This window comes from Camelus dromedarius, chromosome 4 (assembly GCF_036321535.1).
Source record: "Camelus dromedarius isolate mCamDro1 chromosome 4, mCamDro1.pat, whole genome shotgun sequence".
Taxonomy (NCBI): domain Eukaryota; kingdom Metazoa; phylum Chordata; class Mammalia; order Artiodactyla; family Camelidae; genus Camelus; species Camelus dromedarius.
In genome coordinates this window covers 70,715,744-70,743,437 of record NC_087439.1, presented here as the reverse complement: position 1 = coordinate 70,743,437, position 27,694 = coordinate 70,715,744, and the positions used below count along the sequence as shown (strand labels likewise).

The 27,694-nt window shown below is 41.2% G+C and overlaps 1 protein-coding gene and 1 long non-coding RNA gene across 3 annotated transcripts in view; one reads left to right on the top strand and one right to left on the bottom strand.

Annotated features, from left to right (window-relative positions):
- The window catches only part of LOC135321151 (uncharacterized), a 133,768-nt gene that overhangs the window by 63,518 nt on the left and 42,556 nt on the right, over window positions 1-27,694 (bottom strand). The window contains exon 2 of the long non-coding RNA XR_010380665.1: window positions 24,794-24,850. This is a non-coding gene — a long non-coding RNA (uncharacterized LOC135321151). The remainder of the gene's footprint in view (window positions 1-24,793; window positions 24,851-27,694) is intronic.
- The window catches only part of KIAA2012 (KIAA2012 ortholog), a 108,809-nt gene continuing 97,394 nt past the window's right edge, over window positions 16,280-27,694 (top strand). Inside the window, exons 1-2 of one of the 2 annotated variants that reach the window (XM_031451980.2) lie at window positions 16,280-16,755; window positions 17,926-18,210. In XM_031451980.2, coding sequence (XP_031307840.2) covers window positions 16,672-16,755; window positions 17,926-18,210 — 369 coding nt within the window. In that variant the 5' untranslated portion in view covers window positions 16,280-16,671. The remainder of the gene's footprint in view (window positions 16,756-17,925; window positions 18,211-27,694) is intronic. The other variant, XM_064485099.1, reaches the window with a different exon arrangement.

Sequence of the window (27,694 nt, the reverse complement as noted above, 5' to 3'; positions counted from 1 at the left end):
TGCTCTAAGCTCTAGTAAAGTGACATTTTCTTTACAGGGAGTTTAAGGCACGAAGGAAGGTAGGGAGCCAGAGGCCTGGAAGAGGAAGTGGGGATTTCAAAGCCTGGTTTGATCCTGAAGCCCTAAGAGGTGACCAGCTCTAAACACAATCACAACAGCTGCCATTTACCCAGCACACCTGTGGCACATTCCGCCTCAGTTCATCCCTACTACAACCTTGCAGGGCTGACCGTATTAGTCCAATTTTACAGATACAGAAAATGAGGTCAAAAGAGGTTGAGTACTTGGTCCTGGATCTTATGGCAACGTTTAGCCATTATTTCAGTGTAAACCTGTCTGACTTCAAAATCCACAGTGCTGTCCGGGGTGCCTGGCTGCACTCTCCTCCACTCCCCACTGATGGGCCGAGACAACTGGGTGAAGACAACTGGGGACAGCACAAGGGGTCAAATGGTATTTTCCTCTCGCAATCATTCTTTATTTCCTCTCACCCTTTCTGGAGATCACCATGCACTTATATCCAGTTTCCTCCTTTTTTCTATTTTGTTTTTACCTTTCCATGAAATAGAGAGCCATCAGCCAAAGCAGAAAAGACAGCTACCCCCATTTCTTTATCTGGCCCACATGGTTCACTCAAAGCTAAAGGATGTGCTGGACAAGGCTGAGCCAGGACAGGGCAAGAGCATCTTCTCTTCCCTCCTCTGTCTCTCTTAGCACTTGCAAAACAATTCTCAAAAACACACTCCTGTGTGAGTGTACAAGAGGGCCCCACTTCCATCAAGCAGAAGACGGAACACTCCCAAGAGACAGAACCATCTTTTAAAGCACAAATTGCAAGTCACTCTGCTGCTTCAAAACCCTCAATGGCTTCTCATTCCAAACCCTTTAACGTTGGCTCCCAAGGCCGCAATTGATCTGGCCTCTACCTCCTCCACCCTCATCCTTTACTACCCTCTCCCTTGCCGACTGCTCCCCAATTCCCCTGGCCACGCTAGCCTCCTTTCAGTTGGTTAGACCCAACCAAGCCCACTTGGTTAGACCAAGCTCCTCTTACCTCAAGGTGCTCAGTGTGGGGATGCTTTTCCACCCACTGCCTCCCCTTAGCCCAGCAGGCCCCTTCCTCTCCAAGGTATCAGCTGAAATGTCCCCTTTGAGAGGATTTCACTGACTCCACTATCTAACTAGGTACCTTCCCCACCCCACCATTCTCCCTCTACATTCCCTGTTCAATTCCTTTTTGGAACTTATTACAACAACTTGTAATTATATACATTTTGTTTTGTTTTGCTTCTTTGTGTACTTATTGTTTGTCACTCCATCTGGGTTTCTAGCACAGAGCCTGGCACATGTTAGATGTTCAAAAAATATTTGTTAAATGAACAAATGTGCTAGCTCCAAAAACTGTTTTATTATTCTTGACAGAATGGCTACAAAAGCCAAAGCACTGTATTCAATATATTCATTCAAGAAGAACTGGAAGATGCCATTTCCTGCAGAAATGCCAATATGTAATTACAGAAAAGAAAAACTCGTGATAAGTGCAAGAAGGACTTACTTGTAGAAATATCCTCGTTCATGACCAAGCATTATCATGTGGTATTTTAATTATCTATTTATGAGTCTGCTATCCCAGTAGACTCTGAGTTCTCTGAGAGCTGGGACTGGGTTTTATTTTTTATGTCCAAATCATAGTGCCTAGTACATACCAGTTGTTTAACAGATGTGTTAGGAGGGAAAGAAGAAAGGGAGGGAGGAAGTTAGTTTCAAGTGAGAAGGTGGTGCTAAGCAAAAGAAACGCCCAACAGATTCCTAACAGATTGACAATGTATTGACTCACAGGATCTTTGAGTTGGGAGCCATCTTCACTTGTCTAAATCCCCAACTGAAGAAATTTCTGTGCAGAGAGATTAAGAGGCACATAGCTAGTTAAAAGCATAACCAAGAGAAGAACTCAGGACTCCTGACTCCAAAATTAGGGCTCTTTCACCTATCTTACACAGATTCCTTCTGGTCAGTGAAATAAGAGGCTCTTGGAAATCGGCTCAGCAAATCTAATGATTTAGGGTGGGTGGGAGACAGTTTCTAGTAACTTTGAGGTTGCAGTCCCTAACAGAGCTGAAGCCACTCCCTGAAGCTCTGAAAATCTGCCCAGATCAAGTCCAAGAGCTGTGTGCCCTGACATGGGTTCATTCCCTGCTCGGTCTCCTCCTGAGACGTTGTCAAGCTCTCTACAGAAGAGAGACATCTGGGTATTTATGTGTGGCTGAGCAGCAGTGCAGAAACATATACTGCAAACATATCCTGTGCAATATAAATATGATTTTGTCTTCTCAGCAACCCTCCTTCCTTCTTCTGAGAACATCCAACATGCACGTAGTGACCATGAACCCCACCACGCTGTTATAACATGGACCAGTCACAGCCCCTTCCCTGAGCCAGGCTTCCTGAACACAGATGACCGTGGTACGTAGGCATCTAACCCAAGCTGGACCAAGGTGAGCTTTCCCCTGGGAATTCGAACTGGAGTTGAGAGGGGAAAATCAGTCTCTCTTTGGATCACAGGGTTGTAGGATGTAAAGTCCAGAAGCCAATAGCGGCCATCTCACAGGCCTCAGAAATGAGAGGCAGCAGTAGCATCCTAAGGCCATTCAGGACTCAGATTCTGCTTGTTCCTGAGATACAAGGACTCAGTGTCATCATCATCATCACCATAGTTAACCCTTTTTGCTTACTCCAGCTTTCACTGGGTTTCTGTCATTTGTAACTGAAAGAATCTTGACTAATAAAACAAAATTTTCTTTAAAAAAAAACAAACTCTATTTAAGGAAATAATTATCATAAGAAAAAACTTAGGATGCCTTTCTAATCATCCTTTAGGTCTGCTTCCTTTTCTCAGCAAGACTTTCCCATATGCTCTTCTACTGCTTAAAATATCTCTTACCCTGGAAGATATCCAATAATGCCAACTTCCAAAATATAGTGGTAATTGGACAAGGAGTGGGAAATAACAAAGCAAATGAACCAGTAGATTTGGGGTGCACTGAGGACACCTACCTGGCACCTCCACAAAGACTGAGTATCTGTCTGAGTCCCCAAGAAGCAGACACCAAGACAGGATTAGATGTGCAAGAGATTTATTACGAAAACACCTGTGAAGGAAAATGGGTAGGGAGCCAGGAGAATTACCAGGGACAAATCTGATCCTGTGAAGAGGGGAGAAGAAAGTTTGGATGGATGCATCTTAGACTCTGTGCAGTTCTAAAGAAGCAAGGCTGCCAGGGAGTCCTTGAGCCAAAGTCACCCACAAGGAGTCCCACAACTGCAGCGTCTCCCGAGAACAAGCCTCCTGCTGTGGTACCTCCGTCATACTCAGTCCTCGGCTGGGAGCAGTCTGGGGGAAGCTTGGCCTCTGCACACATGTGGTGATGGACTTCAGAGTGCACAACTGGGGCCCTCAGTCAGTTACGCTCCTCGCAATTGGAGATCTGAGAGGTGCTTTTTCATGGCCACCACAATCTGCCCCTTCTCTCCGCATGACCCCATCCAGGACCTATCTCTTCAACGTCCAATACCACCTGCTCCTTTGCCCTGATTTATACAAGCAGACATGCTCTATGCCTCTGCATTCCCATAGCCCTTTCTCCACTCCTTTTACACAACTTAATACTTTCTACCTTATATTCCTTTCTTGTAAGACTTTCTATTTTCTATTGTGTGTGTTATATGCAGCACACCCAGATACATGATTCTGTAAGGGGGCTGGGGTGGGGGAGGAGGCTGCTTATCTTATTTACCTTATTTGCTTACTCTGGGCACTGGAATCTTGACCTGAATACTCAGTTTACCTTGTCTGGATACCTGCTTTATTTCCCTTATTCTCAGACTCTTATTTGCTCACATCGTAACATTTCTGAAATTGGGATGCCACTTAGAACACGTCAGAAGAAATTTGCCACCTGCTGGCAGCAAAGTGAGTTGAGACAGAGTTGTCATTGTCTGCCCATGGGAGAGCTTAGCAAGGTGTATTTACAATAAGTGAAGCAAATATTTATTGCTGAAGGCATGACTACACTTTCATGTTTTCTAGCAAAACAACAGCCAAGCACTTCAGAGGACACAGGAAGGGGATTGCCAGTCTACACAATGGGCACTGTAGTTACATACAATAAAAACTGACAGCTATCTCAGGAGAAATAGAATTTTAAAATTAAAGGAGGTTGGAATGATCGACTCATTCATTGCAAAGTCACCCGCAGGTACTAAATATCTTTCAGAACCCTCTGGATGACTTTCAAGACAAGCTGTTTACCTTCCAGAAAGAAATAATTTAATTAAGGGTAGGACAAAACTATGAGCTTAAACAAACAGGAAATATAAATGAAGCCCTGGTAGTCTGCATATGACGAACAATTAGACTGCCTAGCCTACATTCGCTCAGGAGGTCGGGATCACTAGGCCAGGTGATAAAAAGCAGAGAAGTCCCATAGCTGCCAATGGTCAAAAATGACTCAAGCTGAATCTGAAACAGGATTATTCTCAAATGTTGAGTAAATGTCTGGATAAGTGCTAATTTTAGTGTTCATATTTTGGTAGTGGTTTTTTTTCCCTTTAAAACCTGTTAGTAAATCAGCAATTTATCTTAAAATATATGTCATCTTGGAATTGAGGAACTAGGTTTAATATACTAATCAGTGAAACAGTTCTTTAATTTTTGACTTTAGGTTAATGCCAAAAGGATTTGTTAAGAATAATTAAATCCACACCCTGTAATGAGAATCTGTACAGTTTACAACACTGAACTGGCAAAGCTCAGTATATGCATCACAATTCACTCTTCCTCCCTTGCCTATGGAAGACATAACTAATCAGCTATCGAACTCTTTTTTGCTCAGTGAGGATTAGCAAAACTATTCTCAATCAAGTGTTTTAGGCAGCCACTACCAACTGATTCTATTTGGTTCATAACAGGAAACCTACATGTCATCCCTGTGCTGTGTTCTTTTATGGAATTAACTCCAAAGAATATACAAGGGGTTTAACCCCAGGCTCCTCTTTCTCCACTCTAAAGAATTAGTGAAAACTTACAACAGTGTGACCAAAAGAATCATTCGGGGATCAGCTTGAGATCTTCTTGCAGGTTCTGGAATCTCTAGACCTCATGCCCCACGTTGCTTTGGGCCACCCCACCTTGTTAGTAACCACAAAAAGGTGTCTCTGTTTACATATTTACTCTTACACAGCCTTTAAGTACCAATCATCTTTCAACTGACGTATTGAAAAGATTTTCTTCCGTATGTCCTGCAGTGCTTGCTAACTAACAAAAAGTTGGCGATGTGGTATTTCATAAAGTTGAACACTCTCACCAAGGGTTCTGTGTCTTTATTCTCTTGGTCTTTAATCAGAGTGTGCTATCCTTTGTTAGGAAGGGTAAGAATCACTTCCTTCTCAGAATCCAAGCTGAAAATGTGTCCCCCACTTCAGAGTGTCTTAAAACTTTCTGTGTCACATCATCAAGCTTCCCCCAGGGGAAAGCAGCTCAGGGTCTTGCTATTTAATCATGCCAAGCCCAGTAACATACAGGCTCACTTCTTTTCCATTGCTAGGCTGTGAGCTTCCTGAGTCCAGGGACTATATATTTATCTATTTATCCCTATTATACTCTCTCTTATCAAACAGTCATACAGATGCTTGATAAATTTTTTCCTTTTTTTGAATGTGAAAACTATTTGATTAAGACCTGTCTGGAAAGGGCTCAAAGACAGAGGACACTACCCTGTACCAGGCTACACCTCCACTCCAATCTGTTGAAACTCCTAGATCTGAAGAAAGAGTTAAGGAATTTTTTTTCTATTATTACCTCCTCTTCATCTCCATCCCCAAGAATCCCTGATATTCAAGGAATTCCTCAGCCTAAAAATTAAAGAACCATAGAGTGCCTTCTATCTGCTGCATCTGTGGTTCTCAACACCAGCAGAACATTAGAATCACCTGGGGAGCTCCTAAAAATGATCAGTGTCAGGGCCCTACTTCAGAACACTTTAATCAGAATCTGTTAGGGGGTGGAGCCCAGGCCCATTATTTCTCCTAGTCCTTGCCACAGCCCCACATGATAGATGCTAGCATCCCCACCTTCCAGATGAGGAAACTGAGGCTCAGAGAGGTTAAGAATTTTTCTATTACACATCTAATAAGAGATGGAACCAGCCTAGTCCCCAAATAACTTTCAAATGTATGTTGTTTTTGTTAAGTGCCCCCAATAACATATTTTAACAACTTGTGAGGTAGCACCACCCAGAGCCCTTACCCTGCTAAACTGCAGACAGGCTGGTATCAGACACAGAGGGCCATTCATACACACACACAGCTGCAGGAGAGGACCTTCGCTTGCCAAGCAGAGCAGCCACAAACCCTAACTGTCTCTGAATTGTCAACTGTCCCATTACATCTTGGCACCATGACCAGGATGACTGTTTTCTCTTGAGGAACCAGAAGGTTAGGGCAGCACAAATATTAGGATGGATGGCCAGGCCAAAAGTCAACATCTTTTATAAATATCACTGTGAATTTTGAACACTTTATTCCTGAAGGATGCTATGTGTTTAGATTTCAGCCAGTATAATAAGTACATGGGATGAAATTTGATTTTAAAAAAGATAAAATGAATTAAGTGGATTGATATGGGCGAACCAAACGTGAAAACAGCTGGCCTTCTTCCTCATCTCTATTTTATTGCTTTCATTTTATTCATTCCCTAGACAAAACAAGAAAACTCAAAGAGATTATCAGTCAGGATAAAGAATTTCCTCTAAAATGCCCAAATTTTAGTTAGAAAATCTCATCAACTTTTTCCCCCCAAACGCTGCACGAAGAGCTACTTTTTCCTGCTAGTCTTAGCAAATCTGGGGCTGCTGAGACTTCTTGGGGCAGGTGGAGCAGCCGCCAGACTCCCCGGGTTCTATTGGAGGCAGACTTCTTTCCCCAGCTTGTGGCTGACTGGGGACAAGCCTTCGACAATATGGATTTCGTTGTCTGAACTCCCTCGGCTCAGCAACGCCCCTTGTCAGAGCACAGAGCCTGCAGTTATATCACAGATCAGCCCAGGAAACAGCTAGTCATGAATCACAGAGGCTCATGGATTTCTGCCGAACAAAGAAAGCCAGCTCTGGGAAACTTTCTGGCCCAGCCTTTCTCTCTGTCCCAGTGGAAAAGCAGGTAATTTCCAACTAGCCCTGTAGAAAACCAGTGCAAGGATCATGCAAGGCAGGTGTATTCAACCCAGTCCCGTTGCTTTATCTTCTCACAACCACAAATGCTATTTTTCATACCAGCTGCAACCTAAACCCTGAGTTAAGATGGTGATTAGTGGTGGTGGTGGGCGTCTCAGTAGGAGCTTTCTTAAGAAGAAAGGGCTTTGATTGAGCCAATGAAAGCTGTTGCCAGGGAACCAGATGCCATGAACAGGCCACTCCAGCAGCGTAAGAATACAAGCCAGGAGTGCTGGACTGAGCATTAAGTGTACTTGGCAGCCGAGTCCTACAAAGCCTCTTAACCCCTTGTGCACCTAACCATGTGTAGACAGTGAATCAAGAGAAGAATCATGGTAAAATCTGAACAGCTACCCCTGCTATCAGCATCTTCCATTGGAATGTACCATTTCAAAGAGGTTCCCCTGCTTGACTAATTACTGCCCCGACACCTACCTTAGAGTGGGTTGGCATCAGAGGGGGGCATGAATGAGGGCTGGCTAGGAACACAAGGTTCTGCAAAGGGCACTGCTCATATCTGATCACACTTGTTGTAACACCATTTTTTTCTTTTCTATTATGATGATTTATTATAGGATATGGAATGTAGTTCCTTGTGCTATACAGCAGGATGTTGTCTATTTTACATATAGCAGTTTGTATCTGCTAATCCTAAACACTTAATTTATCCCTTCCCTACCCGCTTTCCCCTTTGGTAACCGTAAGTTTGTTTTCTATGTCTCTGAGTCTTGCTTCTGTTTTGTAAATAAGTTCAATTGTGCCATTTTTTTTAGATTCCACATATAAGTGATACTATACAATATTTGACTTTGTCTGACTGCACTTAGTACAATAATCTCTAGGTCCACCCATGTTGCTGCAAATGGCATTATTTCATTCTTTCTATGGCTGAGTAGTATTCCATTGTATAAATATATGTATATATGTGTGTGTATATATATATACACATTGTGGTATATATATACCACATCTTCTTTATCCATTCAACTGTTAATGGACATTTAGGTTGCTGCCTTGTCTTGGCTACTGTAAATAGTGCTGCTGTGAACATTGGGGTGCATGTATCTTTTTGAATTAAAGTTTTCTTTGGATATATGCCCAGGAGTGGGATTGCTGGATCATACGGCAACTCTATACTGTTTTCCATAGTGGCTGCACCAAACTACATTCCCACCAGCAGTGTAGGAGGGTTCCACACATCCTCTCCAGCATTTATTGTTTGTGGACTTTTTAACGATGGCCATTCTGACTGGGGTGAGGTGATACCTCATTGTAGTTTTGATTTGCCTTTCTCTGATAATTAGAAATATTGAACATTTTTTCATGTGCCTATTGACCAGCTGTATGTCTTCCTTGGAGAAATGTCTATTTAGATCTTCTGCCCATTTTTTGATTGGGATGTTTGGTTTTTTGTTATTGAGTTATAGGAGCTATTTGATATTCTAGAAATTAAGCCCTTGTTGGTCACATCATTTGCAAATATTTTCTCCCAGTCTGTAGGTTGTCTTTTCATTTTGTTTATGGTTTCCTTTGCTGTGCAAAACTTGTAAGTTTGATTAAGTCCCATTTGTTTATTTTTGCTTTTATTTTTATTGACTCAGGAGACTAGCCTAAGAAAACACTGGTATGACATGTCAGAGAATGTTTTGCCTATGTTCTCTTCTAGGAATTTTATGGTGTTATGTCTTATATTTAAGTCTTTAAGCCATTTTGAGTTTATTTTTGTGTATGATGTGAGGGAGTGTTCTAAATTCATTGATTTACATGCAGCTGTCCAACTTTCCAAACACCATTTGCTGAAGAGGCTGTCTTTTCTCCATTGTATATTCTTGCCTCCTTTGTCAAAAATTAATTGGCCATAGGTATGTGGGTTCATTTGTGGGCTCTCTATTCTAATCCATTGATCCATATGTCTTTTTGTGCCAATACCGTGCTGTTTTGACTACTGTGGCTTTGTAGTATTGTCTAAGTCTAGGAGGGCTATGCTTCCAGTTTTGTTCTTTTTCCTCAGGATTGCTTTTGCAATTCTAAGTCTTTTATGGTTCCACATAAATTTTAGGATTATTTGTTCTAGTTCAGTGAATAATGTCCTAAGTAATTTGATAGGGATCGCATTACATCTATAGATTGCTTTGGGTAATATGGCCATTTTAACAATATTAATTCTTCCAATGCAAGAGCATGGGATATCTTTCCATTTCTTTGAATCATCTTCAGTTTCCTTTATCAATGCTTTATAGTTCTCAGCATATAATAAGTCTTTCATCTCCTTGGTCAGGTTTATTCCTAAGTATTTTTTGGATGCAATTTTAAAAGAGATTTTTTTTTTCACTTTCTGATACTTCATTGTTAGTGTAAAGAAATGCAACACATTTCTGTATGTTACTCTTGTGTCCTGCTCCCTTGCTGAATTCATTTATCAGTTCTAGTAGTTTTTGTGTGGACTCTTCACAGGGCTTTCTATAATTATAACACTATTAATTCCTCTCAACTTGTAGTAGAGTTGTCTCTGGTGTTTGGCCTCTAGAGAAGGGACTCTGCTGCCCCAGGTGGGTCTGCTCTGCAAGGTAAGAAGGAAATGCCTCCCCTTTTCCCTAAATGTATACTTATAGAGCTTCCTGGGGCCAGGCAGAGTAACCTCTGCCCCATTTTAAGATTGTTGCCTGTAGGAACGTGGGCACAGGCTTGCTCTCTGGGAAAATGGGAAAACAGGCAAAGCCACTGTGGATGGGCTTCCAGACCTACCTCCCAAGATCCTCCATCTTGCCCCACTTCTTCCTCCTTCTCACTTTTCCCCCACCAATCCCAAACCCAAGCCTCCACTCTGGGTCCCATTCCTGTGGAGCATAGTTAGTCCAGTCTCTGCAGAGGGACTTGCATCTTTACTCTGTTCTCAGGAAGAGCTGAATGCCTTCCCAAAGGAAACTATAATGGTTGAATAACAGGCAGTGAGGTTACCTGTGGACTAGTGGCTCCTGGGCTTACAAGGTGAACTCTAGCAATACGTGGCCTTTGAAGGGAGGTTCTCCCAGAACCCAGGCTCCTTAATGCCCTTTCCTCTTCCTCAGACTGTCAGCTCCTGCTCCCTGGCTGCTACCCTCCTGGAGCTGAGCTCATCAATGCGTACCTCAAAACCTCACCAGTGCAGGCAAACAGTGGGGAGAGAACTTGTGTACCTTGGATTGTGCAATACATATGTCCCTGAAAATATACATGTTTTGTACATCAAATTAATATTTCTCTAAAATGGTTAGCAAACAACTCACAATTTTTATTCTATAGCAGTTAGAAAGTGTAAAAACTAGTCTCATCATAGAGTTTAAAGAGTGAGCTGGAAACCAGGTAACAGAGAGGTGTCTAGCTGTACAGCCCAGCAACTTACTGTCTATTACACAAGAGATTCCCTAGTGTGAGAAAATGGCTTTCAGAGCATCATTTTGTAGGACAAAACTCCATTACTGTGTGCTAATACAGGGGAGAGAATTCATGTGTACTCTCACTCACGCGATGGAATTATTTCTTGAAAAACATTTTCTTTTTAAATTTTTTTACTTTATTACTTTTGTTTGTTTTTTTGGGAGGGAGGTAATTAGGGTTTTGTTTTTTTTTAATGGAGGTACTGGGAATTGAACCCAGGACCTCATACATGCTAAGCACACACTCTACCACTGAGCTCTATCTTCCCCTACAGAGTATTTTCTATTTATTGAGCATGCACTTTATGCCAGGCACTAGACTCATTGCCTTTCATAAGTCATCTTATTTGTTAATTAAATAAACATCACTGTAACAACATTTAATGAAAATCAAAAGAAAAAATTTACTCACCACCATACTAGCAACATAATAAAAGCATTTTACCTCCTCACTCTAATATCCAGTGGTTCTAAATTACCAGAATCTGTGTACTTTTGATAAATGCCATCTGCTCTGAGATTCTCCACTTAGAATTAAAATCACCACTGATCTTGTCACCCTTTGCAAGTTGGTTCCTATGAAGGTTTGTTACGTTTGCCCCTAGTGACCGAGCCACTAGACAAAACAGTGTTTGATTTTCCCCATGTCATGAAAGAACCAAGAATGTGTGATTTTTATTTCTTCTCCAATCTTACTATCTCCCCACCATAAATTCAAAAGCTTGAAATTACCATGAGCACTCCTACTAATAAAATGAAACCCTGAGCAAAAGCATAACTAAATATTTTAGACTCCCAAAGCAAACTCTTCAGAAAGATCTAAAGTAAATAGATTTCCAGCCCCCTCGCTCCTCAGCTAGGAGGGCCATGTGGTCATAATTTATACATAAGGAGAGGAAGGGAGTAGGGAGTCATCACTGACATTTTCTTCCTTGCTGTGATTCTAGAGTATTCTTTATTGCTTTCTGCATTTTCTTCTTTTGAACCTGACCTGGGCCACATGAGAAATTAACCCTAGCCTCTGAACAATCCAAATAACTTATCCTCAGCAAGTGTGTGCTTCTTCCAACCAGTTGAGTGTTCTGTATCTTCCGCACGGATTCTCTTGGTGCCCTGTCAGCCTCTGAAGACCAAATTTTCATTGGTCAGTGTCTTTAACCTACAACTCTAAGCTTCGTACAACAGGCAACTACTACGACTAAAACAGGCTTTGACTCCACCCTGTAGAATTTACAGTGTAACTTAAACAGACATGCTTCTTTTAAGTATCACTCATACTGGCTCAAAGATCATTACACTTCTCTCTGTGCAAGTTAAAAAGCAAGCAACAAGCATTTATTCAGCTGTTACTACATGTATGGGGTGCTATGGGAAGTACTAAGCATGATAAGATATGGTCCCTACCTTCCAAAGACAGGCCAGTTGGGGTTATAAAACACAAGCAAATGAAAGAGCCTTAATAATGCAAGGCCATGCTACCTGTCATATATACAGCCCATATTTTTTTAAGTCCTTTGTTTGGGCTTGCTCATACAACTTGTCTTTGGTGCTTACGGCAGATAACTGCAGATGGCTCTATCAAACTTCATTCTACCTTCCCTCCCATGCAGGAGATTAGAAAGCAAAAATTGTGATTTCCTAGGCCCCCCTGCAACTAGATTTGGAAGGTAAAGTGAGGAGAAACAAGGTTGGGGAGATACGAGTTTTTGGAGGCTTTCACAGCCGCCAGACACAGAGCCAGTGTCCAGTCTCCAGCTTCATGGCTGAAGAGGGTGCTGTGATGGCCTCAGTCAGCAGCTTCCTGGCTGGTGGATATTAGCCATGATGTAATGGAGCTTCTTATCAATAGCTGCTACTACTCTGTTGCAGAAGTGGGATGAACAACAGGCTAGCATTAGGACCAAATTTGGGCAAGGTCTTATTTCACCTCTGACTTGCTCTGTGACTTTGTGCAAATCATTTAATCTCTCTGTGCCCTGGTCCTTCCTCTTGGGGTAACAAGGGCAACATCCATGACTCCTCTTACAGGCTGCCCGTGCTGGTGACTACAATTCCTAGACAACACTCTCACACTGCCCTTTAAAGCAGGGGTGGGGGCGGGGTGAGGACCCTGGCACCACCCCATAGGCTGCTTCCCCAAAGTGGCATCCATTTACCCCAGAGCACTTTGGAGCAAGAGACAAATTCCTGGATGTGCTGAGGACACAGCCATTGACTAACATTTCTTTTCATTGTTTCATGTGGTTTCTGTTTATTTACAGAGTGCCATGGTTATTCGTGATGCTTTACAAGCCATAAAAATAAGGTCTCCACCCTGTAGAATTTACGGTGTAACTTAAACAGACATGCTGCATGGGCTGACAGGTCCGGCATGCCAGGAGATGGTGTTGTTGGTGTTACATAACGTGGGTGTGGAGGGTTTCTTCTTGAGTTATAAATACTTTCCAGTTACAAGGGCCTTTCATCTGGGATCCCCCAGCACTTTAGAATAGCAATAACCTCAACTGCTTTCTAAATGCACTTTCCATAAACTGCTGTGTGGACTGAGTAAATGCTTTTAAATGTCTGTTAATTGATCTGTACATCTGTTCATTGTCGGTATTAAACAGCATGGATGTAAACACGACAGTTTAGGAGAGGCCCGCTTTGGGCTGAGGTCTGGCTGCCCCGACACTACAACCCCAGAGGGGCCTGGCAGCCTTACGACAGCGTCGGGAGGGCCAGATGGGCACCTGGTATTTTCCCAGGTGAGATGCTCCCTCAGTCTAGACTCAGAAAGATCACTTCCTGGGGACCTGCTTCACTGTCTATGGGTGAGTTAACTTTTCCAAGTCAGGTGAGCTCCAAGGAAGATTTTCCACTGCAGAAACTTGGAGTTATTCCTTGGCTGACAACTCTGGTCCCAGTTACTCCATCACTTTCCTCTTATGCTCTCTTCCCAGAGCCACGGCATTTTCAAAATGGCAATATTTATACTTTATTGCAGCTGGTATGAAGTTTACCCCTCTAGGTCTCACTCAAAGTCCATTTAGCAAGTGACTATTTCTGGCCTATTTGACCAATTCATTCAAATCCAAGGTCCTAAATGTTCACCCAGAAGTTTATGAGATAAGCAAACATCTCTCAATCTATCCATCTTTTATACTTTCTAAAATCCAAATAGAATTGCACCACCCTCCTGCTTTAAAAATTCTACCTGAAGAATAAAGTCCAAAGTCCCCTCGCAGGGTACATGTGGTCTTCATGGCCTTGGCCAGCTAGCCAGTCTCTCCAGCTTCCTTTCTGTCCACAGGACCTGAGGCTGTGGCTACACCAAAGAAGTTGTCCCTTCCCCGGAGATCTCAAACTTTCCTGTGCATCCCTCCTGCAATAGGCCTACTCATCTTCCCTGCTCACCATCCACTACTGTCCATTAAAGCCCACCTCCAGGATCCCTCATCTTCACAGCCCTCTACATGGCCCACCACCATGCATCACCCCCACCGTCCCTGCTTCTTTTCTTAGGGCACCTACTCACTTCCACCTCTACATCACCGCAGCCACATCATCTTTCAGATACTGGCCCACAGATGCCCATCTTCTCATCCTGCTGGGAGCTTCTCTAGGGCACGGACCATGTTTCACATACAGTATTCTCTCAGTGAAGTTCTGGTGAAGGGTCCTTTTGGTACTTTGATGGGACAGAGAAAGGGATGGGAGAGAGCAGCTATGGCTTAAGACCTCTGGAAACTCTTTGGAACCCTCATTTTGTAGGATTTTGTCTTATCCACTGTGAGGAGTTCACTCTACAATAAGGCTGACCAGTCCGCTTTCAGATTATAAAGTGCTAAATTCAGTTTTGTGTTTTCTTGGCCAAACATTTTTCTTTTAGATTTTAATTGTGGTAAAATATGCATAATGTAAAAGTATCATTTTAATAATTTTTAAATGTACCATTCATTGGTATTAAGTACATTCACATTGTTGTACAATTATCACAAGCACCCATCTGCAGAACTCTTTCATCTTCCAAAACTGAAACTCTGTATCCATAAAACACTAACTTTCCATTCCCTTCTCCCACATCCCCTGGGAAACATTCTACTTTCTGTCTCTATGAATTCTACTATTCTAAGTACCTCATATAATTGGAGTCATACAATATTTGTCCCTTTGTGACTGGTTTACTTCATTTAGCATAAAGTCTTCAAGGTTCATCCATATTGTAGCATGTATCTGAATTTCTTTCTTTTCAAGGCTGAATAGTATTCCATTGCATCTATATGTCACATTTTGTTTATCCATTCATTGTCTGTAGACACTTGAATGGTTTCCACATTTTGGCTATTGTGAATAATGTCAGTATAAACATGGGTGCCCAAATATCTGTTTGAGTCCCTGCTTTCACATCTTTTGAGTCATATACCCAGAAGTAGAATTGCTGGATCATATGGCAATTCTATGTTTAATTTTTTGAGGAACTGATAGAATATTTTCCACAGCTGCTGCGCCATTTGACATTCCCACTAACAATGCACAAGGGTCCCAATTTCTCCATGGCTTCACTAATACTTACTGCTTCCTGAGCTTTTTGTTTATTTGTTGGGTTTTTTTTTAATAGTCATTTCTAATGGGTGTTGAAGTGGTATCCATTGTGGTTTTGACTAAATTCAGTTTTGAGCCTCTACATTCAATGCCTTGATTCCCCATGATAAACCCAAAATAATAATACAGCATGACCTCTATTTCTTCCCCGTAAGCCTTGAGCCTGCCTCTTGGGGAAGTTGCCACCACAGAGGGAGACCAAAAGGTAAGAGGGCCTGTGACTGGCTGTACTTCTTCACTCAGGGCAGCAGGGGGCGCTCCCACAGGACTGCCCTGGAGGCTCCAATAACAGATGACAGGACAGGTCACTTTCTCAGACCAAAGCAAGGTCCTAGATCACCAGCAAAAGGGTCTTTTTGTCCCCTGACCCTCTTCCCCCAGTCCTGTCCTCCTCACAGTGTCAGTATCAAGAAGAACCAAGCAGCCCAGGCCACCGTAATGTTTCTCAAAGTGAGTCCTATTGGCATTCAGAGTGAGACCATTCATTCTTCAATATGCAGGATAGTGGACAGTCACTGTGACAACTAAATGCCCCCCATTCACATCTTCCAAGTACCTCCTCCCTCTGGAGATGGGAGGTCCCCTAGTGAGAGCCAGGTATGCAAAGGAATCTGGAGATTTCCAGTGTCCTACACTCACTCATGCAAAGCAGCAACCACCTGAAAGAGGTCTCATGTCCAGTAGAGGAGATGCTGGAGCTCAGCCAAGGAAAAACGTAACAGGGCGCCTTAGGTAACCTAGACAACTCCTCTGAGTCTGTTAATGGTTAGTTGACAGTGAAAGGCTCACATATCAGGAGAAGGGGGGAAAATACTCTGAAAGCAGATGAGTACTAGAACAGAAAAAATATCCCAACGTGCCCCCTCAACCCAGCAATCAGAACTTGAAATTGGAGCCTGGTGCCTTCCATGTCCATTTGACCCTCCCTCCCCGCAGGGTGTGAACCCTGCCCTCAGCCATCTCTGCCTTGCCTAGGCGGGCTTCGGAGACTTCACTTCCCTGTGCTGCCATAGCAACCAGGAAACAACCTCCGCTCACAATGAGAAGGATGGTGCCGTGGCCCAGATCTGCCGATGCACACAGTAACAGAGCAACAGAGCCAGCGAACAACAAGGGTGCAGGCAAAGGGGAGCAAGAGGCTGCCCAGAGAGTAGACAATCCAGGGCTTGAAGAGTCTGGGTTTGAGGTTTATTTTTTCTCCCGACAAAGACACACACTGTCTAAACTGTGTGGCTGGTTGTTATTAAGAAGCTGCTGGACGAGGGGAAAATGTATTTAATAAAAGGCCCAGTGTTTGTGGTCTTCTTGGGCTCACTGCTGAGCTCAGGAAATCTTGAGGTGTGACCAGTTTTCAGCCTTCAAAACCAAGACGAACTGCCCTTGAGAAGGGTGGTCAGAGGGAAAACATGTTCACCCTCTCTCTCCTAAGCCGGGGACACGGGAAGTTGGTCCAGAACAAACAGAAGTTAGAAGTCTATTTTGAACCAGAGGTGAGTCTTATAACTGAATAAAGGCCTATTTGGGGGGCGGGGGAGGAACGCGCTGTTTTTTCATTTGCTGTGTTTTGGTTTGTATTGTGGTGAGGTGGTGGGGGTCACTGGGAGAGATCTTCCCTCCTCCTGGGTGAAACTCAAGAAAATAAGGTCGTTTGCCTGACACACTGAGATTGCCACTGGCACCCTCTTCCTCCCCCTCACACGCTGACTTAACACCTCATTTGCTTTAGACTGGAGGAGATTCCAGATTGTCTAGAATTTGGATGGTTTGGTTCAAGACCAGAATTTCCACCTGAGTTCTAGGCAAGCTAATGGCTGTTTGGTTTTTTAGACATCATGCTCTGTGGTTGAAATGCTGAGTATGTTCGTGCCAGCTCAATGGCTTCCTTGAACTTTCTGGAATTCAACCCACAAGACTCACATTTAATATAGGCAAAAAAAAAATCTCATTTTAGAGGATTTTAAAGGGTGGCAAAATTCCCTTGCTGTACTGGAATTTTATTTCATTGAATCCTGCCAGGAACAAGAAATCTACTGGGGGTAATTTGAAAATTTTTGGATCACATAGAGATTTCCATTGTCATGGTAGTCTGTCATGATATTTGACCTATGTTGTATTAAAAGACATATAAACTTTCAAAGGACCTCTGTGGCCAATGGCATTTACTTACTTACAAGATATGTAACTACTTTATAGGCTCCTAAACAGCCAAATTAGGTAATGTTACATAGCATCTGGAATGTATAGACATTCTCCCTGCATACAGCCAAAGTGATGGGTTGGAATGGTTTTCTCCTATTTAAACTCTCAGCTAGTCCAGGTCTAATTTCAAAGCTACCTGCTGCCCTTGATAACTCACTTGCATACCAGGAAATTTTAACTGATCTGGAAGCTACACTCTACCCTGTTTAAGCCTCCAGGCATGAATGGCTCTCCTGAAAGTTACATGGGGTAAAAAAGAACCGTGCCCTGGGTTCCCCTAACTCTGAGACGTGGAGAAGAAAATCAGTTGCTAAGAAGAGTGACTGTGTTCTGTGACATCATGTGAGCAATTCAGAGAAACCCAGTCACTAAAAGCAAGTCAGATATCTGCACAAGCAGTATTTGCTATAAAAGGGCCTTGTCCAACATGGACCAATCAAGGTGCTTCCTTGCCATTGCAGGATTACTTGAACTGGAAGTCCCCAGAAGATTATATCCTGGCCAGCAAACTGCAGGATGAGGACAATGCTGACCAGCACATGTGGAGTCTCATTCTTCCTAAAACATTCAGCACTAGAAAGGGTGCCCTGATCCTCTACTCAGAAGGTTTAGCCATATCAGCATGGACCCCTGAAGAGAGAAGAAAAGGCCCCTACCGCCCCAAAGGCCACAGGAAGAGGCTGGATCTTGAACTCCACACACTTCAAGACCTCAAAGAAGCCATCCTGGCATATGGAAGGAGACAGGTAGGCAGAACTGTGTCCTGGGTTCAGGGAAGGCAATGGCCTATGCGTCTAGAAATCCAGTTGTAGCTTTGAGTGTAACTTCTTAGACCCCAGGAAAGTATGAAACCTTCAGATCTCCATTTCTTCATCTCAGAAATGGGCTTGTCCTCATGGCATGCAACTATCAGGAGGCTTAAATGAAATAATATACACAAAAGGGCTCTGAAAAGCATAAGGGGTTATATTATTATCATTTTGTGTTTTCCTTTCCCTTGCTTGGAGAAACACAAAGTTCTTTTCAGCATTTAGACAGATTGGGGCCAGCAGACATTTCGTCAGAATCCTTGAAATTCTGTCTTAGAGCCACAAGCATCATCATCACACCTCTGATATTCTTGGCTTTGTGGAAATGAGAGGGAGAACATTTTAAATATTTACTTTGAGCCCTTCAGCGTCTGCAGGATAAGTTAATGACATTTTCCATTCTGAATTTAATATTAAGGGAAAAGCCCTGTGCTCATGTTTCTGATTCATAATTTCTAATGTCTTAAGAGATGTATAAGTGGGTCCTGCTTTACATGACTGCATGCATCATCCCTTTGGTTGATTCAGGCCAAGAGAGAGGCTGGGAAGAAGTATCACTTCATGAAATTCTAGGTTATAGATGGTGGGTTAGTTTAAAAGTCTCTGCTGGCTTCTCATTCCCACAGGATAAAGCCATTAGCTTCTTATACCAAGCCTTTCATGCACTGGCTTTCTCTTCCATTTCTAGCCCTATCTGCCACTTTTTCTAACCACCGCCATGAATATGGACTACTCAAGGCCCCGCCCAAGTGAATAGCTCACTATTCCACAAAGTGCCCTTTCGTACACTCTTTGCATATGCTTCTACAGCTGGAAAACTCCTGTTCATCCTTCAAAACACAACTCCAATGTCATCGCCCCACTGAAGCTTCCCTAGGGAGAGATAGCCCATCACTCCCTTCTCTGTGAACATTCCCATACCATCATACACTGCAATTGATCTCTCTGCCCATCAGTTGCTGTCTCCTTGAGGACTGGAACCATGTCTAAATCTTAGTCTCCAGAAAAAAAGTGAGTACCCATAAATGTTTATGGAATGAATCAATCGATCTTCAATGTTTCTTAGATCATCCTTCAGTATTATTTTCAAAAAAAAATTTTACTGAAATATAGTCAGTTTACAATGTTGTGTTAATTTTTGGTGTAGAGCATATTGATTCAGTTGAATATATATACATATATATATTCCTTTTCATATTCTTTTTCATTATAGGCTATTATGAGGTATTAAATATAGTTCCCTATGCTATACACTGGGACCTTGCTGTTTATCTATTTTACATATAGTAGTTAGTATTTGCAAATCCTGAACTCCCAATTTATCCCTCCACCCTCCCCTTTCCCCACTGGTAACCACAAGTTTGTTTTCTACTTCTGTGAGTCTGTTTCTGTTTTGTAAATAAGTTCATTTGTCTCAGTTTTTTAGATTCCACATATAAGTGATATCATATGGTATTTGTCTTTCTTTCTCTGGCTTACTTCACTTAGAATGATGATCTCCAGGTCCATCCATGTTGCTGCAAATGGCATTATTTCATTCCTTTTTATGGCTAAGGAGTATTCCATTGTGTGTGTGTGTGTGTGTGTGTGTGTGTGTGTGTGTGTGTGTGTGTTTGTCTGTGTATATGTATATACATATACACACACATACATACATACGTACATACATACATACCACAACTTTTTTAATCCAGTCATCTGTCAATGGACATTTAGGTTGTTTCCATATCTTGGCTATTGTAAATAGTGCTGCTGTGAACATTGGGGTGCATGTATCTTTTTGAATTAGAGTTCCCTCTGGATACATGCCCAGGAGTAGGATTGCTGGATCATGTGGTAAGTCTATTTTTAGTTTTTTAAGGGATCTCTATACTGCTTTCCATAGTGGCTGCACCAAACTACATTCCAACCAACAGTGTAGGAGCCTCTCCAGCATTTATTGTTTGTGGACTTTTTAATGATGGCCATTCTGACTGGTGTGAGGTGATACCTCATTGTAGTTTTGATTTGCATTTCTCTAATAGTTAGTGATACTGAGCATCTTTTCATGTGCCTATTGGCCATTTGTATGTCTTCATTGGAAAAATGTTTGTTTAGGTCTTCTGCCCATTTTTTGACTGGGTTGTTTCTTTGTTATTAGGTTGTATGAGCTGTTAGTATATTCTGGAAATTAAGCCCTTGTCAGTCTCATCATTTGCAAATATTTTCCCCATTCTGTAGGTTGTCTTTTCATTTTGTTTATAGTTTCCTTTGCTGTGCAAAAGCTTATAGGTTTAATTAGGTTCCATTCGTTTATTTTTGCTTTTATTTCTATTACCTTGGTAGACTGCCCTAGGAGATCATTGCTAAGATTTATGTTGGAGAATGTTTCGCCTATGTTTTCTTCTAGGAGGTTTATAGTATTTTGTCTCATGTTTAAGTCTTTAAGCCATTTTGAGTTTATTTTTATGTATGGCGTGAGAGAGTGTTCTAAATTCATTGATTTACAGGCAGCTGTCCAACTTTCCCAGCACTACTTGCTGAAGAGGCTGTCTTTTCTCCATTGTATATTCTTGCCTCCTTTATCAAAAATTAATTGACTGTAGGTGTGTAGGTTTATTTCTGGGCTCTCTACTCTGCTCCATTGATCTGTATGTATGTCTGTTTTTGTGCCAATACCATGCTGTTTTGATTACTGTAGCTCTGTAGTATTGTCTGAAGTCTGGGAGATTTATGCCTCCAGCTTTGTTCTTTTTCCTTAGAATGGCTTTTGCAATTCTGGGTCTTTTATGGTCCCATATAAATTTTAGAATTATTTGTTCTAGTTCTGTGAAAAATATGGTGGGCAATTTGATGGAGATTGCATTAAATCTGTAGATTGCTTTGGGTAGTATTCCCCCAGTATCATTACTGGGCAATTTATCATCTACTCCATCTGAGGCAGAGCTTCCAAAAGGAAAGTTCCTCTGCACTTTTCCTTCTTTCAAAATACAGAGAAGCTTAGTGACCTTGACCAAATACTCAATTGTCCTTTGTCTTAAAATCACAAATTCTTGGATGAAAGGAAACCAATTATTTTAGTAAATTTTCACAATGACCTGCAAGATATGGTTTTTCTTGCCCCTTTTTGTAGATGAGGAAACTGAGGCTTGGAGGAGTTAAGTGACTTGGCCAAGGTCTCAGAGCTAGTAAATGACACAGCCTGGATTCAAACAAAGGACTGGCTACCTCTCCAGGGCCCACATGCTTGGCACTTCACTCTGTTGCCTGTGGACTTGAAAAGGTCTCCAGAAGTCACTGTGCCAGGCCTGTTTGTCCTTAAATTCACTCCTCAGCTTACCTTACTTTGCTCTGCATCACAGTGGGGTTGACCACAGGCTACATGTAATTCCACAAACATCTGTGTCAACTGGCTTCTAATTGAATTTGCCAATGGAAGACACGAAGGAGATCGGAGATGGAGAAGAGAAAAGCCAGGGTATTTCTCCCCTCTCATTCTACCTGTGGTGGTGAAATATACCTGCATCACCTCTGTGGTCCAGCTCCCAACAGACTGGCAGGGCCATTTGGCTCCAGCTTCCTCAAGGTGAACCTACCAGCTCCTCCCTCTGTCCTTTCCCTAGGGGAAGGGCTGGCTTCCTGCTGTTACTAATCTCAGTGTTGCCTCATCATCTTTTTGGCTTCCAAGCTCTCTAATCACCTGTATAACCAATTCCCTGAACTAAATTCTTTCTGTGTTTAAATATTTAGAGTGGTTTCTGTTTTCCTGGTCGGACAGTGATATGTAGGCTGGCTTACAGCCCAGAGCAGGAATACCTTCCACAGCTTTCAGACATTTGTCTATACAGCCCAGCTTTTTTGGGCAACAGGGATCTTTTCACTCTACGAAGTAGATGAGTCTGTTTGGGGATGGCTTCATTTTTAGTTAGACTTGGGCTCAGTGAGAAAAAGAAGTTCCTGTCTTCCTGAAGTATCTACCTACTAGATTTACAACACATATCTGTACCAACAGAACACCATAGTCTAATTCTGAATAAGTAGAAGGGAAATGGTGTGAGGAAATCAGAAAGGAAAGGAAATTACTGTTGGGAGCAGTAATAGGACAGGAATTTAAGATTAGAGGACATGATAGGTTAAAATAGGAAGAAAAGCAACTCAAGAGGGACCTGGGATTAAAGACAATGAACACCTCATAAGAGGAGAGCTTTGGAAACTACAGAGCACCATCTGATTATGAAAACTACAGCCTGGCAAGAAATTTTTTAAATTATAATATCCAGTGCTGGGAAGACTGTGGGGAAAATGAACTGTCTCATGTATCAGCACAAATTCATGTGACATTTCTGGAGGGCATTTTGGCAAAAATCTAAAAAAGGCTAATACTCTTTGATTCAGCATTCGATCTTTAGGAATTTGCCTTAGAAAATTATCAGAGATGTGGCCAAAGATTTATGCACAAGAATGTGCACTGCAAGGTTATTTATTGCTATATAAAATATTGAAAATGATAAATGTCCAACAATGGAACCTTGATTAAATAAACTATGATACAGTCACACAATGGATTTTCAGTCAGGCAATAAAGTCATATATTATTCATGAATAACATGAGAAAATACACACTGTATTTTTTTTAAGCAGGTTGTAAAAGTACTCATATAATGAAAATACCAATATTCATCAACATTTTTTGAGTATTTTTTATGTTCCTGCCACTGTTCTAAGTGCTTTCCATTGCCTGACTCATGTATGCTTTGTATCAGTCCTGGGGGTAAGTATTGTTATTATCCCACTTTAAAGGTAAGGAAATTGAAGCACAAAGAGTTTGAGTAATTCACTCAGGATTATACAGCCATGTAGATAATTGCACCAGAAATCGACACTAGACAGTATGGAAAACATTACCTCTCAAATATAATCCCAATTTTTAAAAATTAGTTATACAAGCAGAAGGATACATATCACAATTTAACCATGGGTGGAGGGATTATAAGTTATAGTTTTATTTACGCATATCTTTTCACCAAACATTATTTTTTTAAGTCATGGGACTTTTTTAATGAAATAAAAAGCTGTGGGTTTGACGGAGGTAGACCATGAAAGGGAGAGCCCATACAACCCTAGAGAGCCAGGTGGGATGAGGCAGAAAGATGGAACAGAAACAGTGCTGCAAATTGAGCCCCGCAATAACCACACCATCTGTTCCTTGGGATCAGTATTTCTTTATCCAGACAGAATAGTTCAAGAGTTAAACACGCCACATTCAAAGTAAAAGAGCCAAAATGGGGAGGGGGATGAAAGCGAGGCTGGGTAACCGACAGTAGTGCTGCTCACAGAAGGCTCTCTCCTGTCTGTGCTGTGAATCAGGAAACCTGCCTAACGCAGGCTCCACTCAGACCTGAGGGAATCAAGGCTGTCGCAGGGTGGTACAAGTACATTTTTAAAGCATCTCACACCATCTCCAGTTCTATATATGAATCTAATGAATGCATATGGCAATATGTCTGGGTTTTATAGTGCAACACACACTTACTCTAACTTTCTTGATGGCCCAACTTCCTAATGAGCAAAGATAAATGCTAAGTCAAGAGATTAGATGTCAGAGTTCTTACTCTTCTAGATACACACAGATATGTTGCTTTTTTTTCTTTTAAACAGAAGGAAACACTGTTCAAACATTCTCAAAGTGAAAACCATTCTTCTTGAGGTCTCTAAATCAATCAGCTTCCCATCATATATTTAGAAATCAGATAGCTATGAAAACTAAATAACCATCATCATCATTTGGGGTAGTATCTAAATGATGGTCATAATCATGCTCTCCAAGCACAGTAGAATCCTCAAGTACCTCTCAAGTCATTGGCAATTTTGAATAATTCTCACATTGTTCTTGTATTTCTTACTCATATTTTTAGAATTTTGTAAATCCAGTGAGATTTTTTAAATGTCCAACAGGGTACATTGATTAAATAATGTGTTTAAAACAATTTGCTCTTAAAATTCAATTCACAAAGCACCCCATTTCTTTATCCCACTGAAGAATAAACAGGATTTGATTACTATAGCTGATTTCAACCAAGATTGTACTGCACCTGCCATCTCCCCTATAAATGTGGTTACATTTAAGAGTATTCTCAACCTTGTTCTACTAATTCTCCACTACCTAATCTCTCCCCACATCTCAGTACTCGAGGTGCTTAACTCTTTAGTTGGTGTTTTTAGTCAGTATCTAACTCATAAGGCACCTTCAGGCTACTATTTTATTAAGCAGTATTGTGAGAAATAACATTTTTTGAATAAAGTTTATTCCTCCATCCTAAACATAATGTCAGCTCATTATGCAAAATACAAAGATACAAAAACAATAGAAAGAAAAATAAATTATCCTTTCAGCCAGAGATCAAGAAGACAAAGTTCCCTTTGCAAGTCCTAATCAATAACCTGCTACTTGTCTGATAGTGTCCCTAAGAAGTGCTCTGACGGCTGTCACCAAGGCGTCAAGTGGGCAACAAGGAAGTGGAGGGGAGAAAGAGTGACTTACCTGCACACCTCCATTTGAGCAGCTCCTGAGCAGTTGTACTTAGAGCCTTTAAAAAACCTAGAAGTAGGGGAGATCAGGAGAGAATCATGGGTCATCCATGACAATGAGATCAAAGGTATTGTCAATGAAAGCTAACACTTGTTGAATACTTGATGTAAGCCAGGAGTTTAATCTCTATAACCTCATTTAATCTGCACAAGCCTATGAGCTGTGTACCAGCATTACCTCCATTTTGTAGCAGGAAAAACTGGGGCTTGAAGTAACTTTCCCAAAGTTACACATTTAAGTGGTGAAACTAGGATTGGAGCCCAGACAACTGATTCCAAAGCCCTACTCTTAACCCCTAGAGGGCCTGATTTTGAAGACTTCATGTGCCCCAGGGAAAAGAAACATCTCTCCTACTTCAAAGGCATTTTAAAAAAAATTTTTAATACAATTTTTAAAGCTTGCATTTCATTTACAGTTATAACAAAATATTGGTTATACTCCCCGTGTTGTACAATACATTCTTGTAGCCTGTCTATCATACACCCAAAAGTTTGTATTTCTCATTTCCCCACCCCACACTGCCCCTCCGCGCTCTCCCTACTGTCAGCCACAAGTTTGTTCTCTATATCTTTGAGTCTTCAACAGTATTTTTAAAAAAGGAACTGAGTCTTCCAACACATCCCTTAAAACCCTTTACTACAGTTCTAGGAACACAAATCAGATTTTCATTAAAACTAATCTGTGTTGCAGGTAACACGTTCATAGTAAGCCATCTATATGATCCAGTAGACTTCTATTTTCTTAGGCTTTATGTACTTCATCCATTGGTTCCCTTGTACAGCCATTAGGTAGAGAATATTTATAATAACAGCTAATATTTATGAAACACTATTATACCCACCACCATTCTAAGCACATTATACTTACTATCTCATTTAATCATAACAACAACTTTATAAGGTGGGTAATTTTTATTGTTGTAAAATATACATAACATAAAATTCACCATTTTAATCATTTTTGAATATATACCTGAGTGGCAGTAAGTATATTCACATTGTTATACAACCATTAGTACCATCCATTCCAGAACTTTTTTCATCTTGCAAAACTAAAACTCTGGCGCTCTCTCTCTCTTGCCTTCCAAGAAGCCATCACTCTGTTTATAGAGTGTGTATCTACCTTTACTTTAACCAGTGCCACCACCGCTGCCCCTGTGTATCTCTCTCTAAATAAAGCTACTTTTACTCAAAAAAAAAAAAAAAAAAACTCTGTACACATTTAAACAATAATTCCCTATTTTCCGTCATTCTACTTTTTGTGTCTATGAATTTGACCACTGTAAGTAATTCATATGAGTGAAATCATATAGTAGTTATTTTGTGATTGGCATATTTCATTTAGCATAACGTATTCAAGGTTCATTCATGTTGTAGCATGTACTAGAATTTCCTTTCTTTTTAAAGCTGAATATATGTTCAGCTTTGAATAAATTTCAATATATGAATATACCACATTTTGTTTATCCATTCATCAGTTGATGGACATTTAGATCGCTACCACATTTTGGCTATTGCGAATAATGCTGCCATAACATGGGTATACAAATACCTGTTGATGCCCCTGCTTTTAATTCTTTTGAGCACATACCCAGAAGTAGAATTGCTGGATCACATGTAATTCTATTTTTTGTTTTTTGACGTACCATAGCAGGTTTTCCATAGCAGTCACTGCATCATTTTACATTCCCATTAGCAACACCCAAGGATTTCAATTTCTCCAAATCCTCAACAACACTTCTTATTTTCTGGGGTTTTTTTAATAATAGCTATCTAATGGGTGTGATGTGGTACCTCATTGTGGTTTTGATTTGCATTTCTCAATGATAAGTAATACTGAGCATCTTTTCATGTGCTTATTGGCCATTTGTGTATCTTTCAAGAATTGTCTAGCCAAGTCCTTTGCCCATTAAAACTCAGGCTGTTTTTGTTTTTGAGTTGTAAGAGTTCTTTATACATTCTAGATATTAACCTCTTAACCAGATATATGATTTGCAAATAATTCCTCCCTTTCTATAGGTTGCCTTTTCACTCCTGAGAGTGCCCTTGGAGGCACAAAAGTTCTACATGTTCATGAAGTGCAGCTTATCTATTTTTCTTCTGTTACCTGTTCTTTTGGTGTCATATCCAAGAAATCATCATCAGATCCAACGTCATGAAGTTCTTCCCCTATGTTTTTTTCTAAGAGGTGTATGGTTTTAGCTCTATGTTTAAATCTAATCCATTTTGAGTTAATTTTTATATATGCACAAGGTAAGGGTCCAACTTCATTTCTTTGCATGTATGCACTTTTATCATCCTCATTTGACAGATAAAGAAACTGAGGCACAGATGGGGCAAGTAATTTCCCCAAAGCTAGTAAATGATGAAACCAGGTTTCAGACTGAGGAAGACTGAGCTCTATAGGAACTGAAGCTTAATTTTTTCTGTTTTCAATTCTAGTTGTTGTACCTTTGCTTTTGTGACATATAGCTGGTCAGATCTTTGATGCCAAATAGTTTAGTCAGGAATCAAACCCTGTTACAATATTGCAACTATGGGAAAGTTCAGAACACTTTATGATTCTCTTCTTAATGGCTTGATACCCAGAACACATGCCCACCAAAAATATTTGGGAAAGATAGTATCATTTGCACGGAATCTCAGAAATTAAACCTGCAGAGAAAGCTGGCTAAAAGTGGTGGTGTTTACACAAGGCTGATTAAAGTCAGGCTGGGGTTGAGAAGACTTTCCAGCCACAGCTGCAAGTGGCCACACATATCTCCCCTCCCACCTCACCCCCACCTCGACTCCAACTGCACTCACTTGGCAGCCCCAAGTCTGGCTCCAGACACACCTGCACAGGTAGAATAAC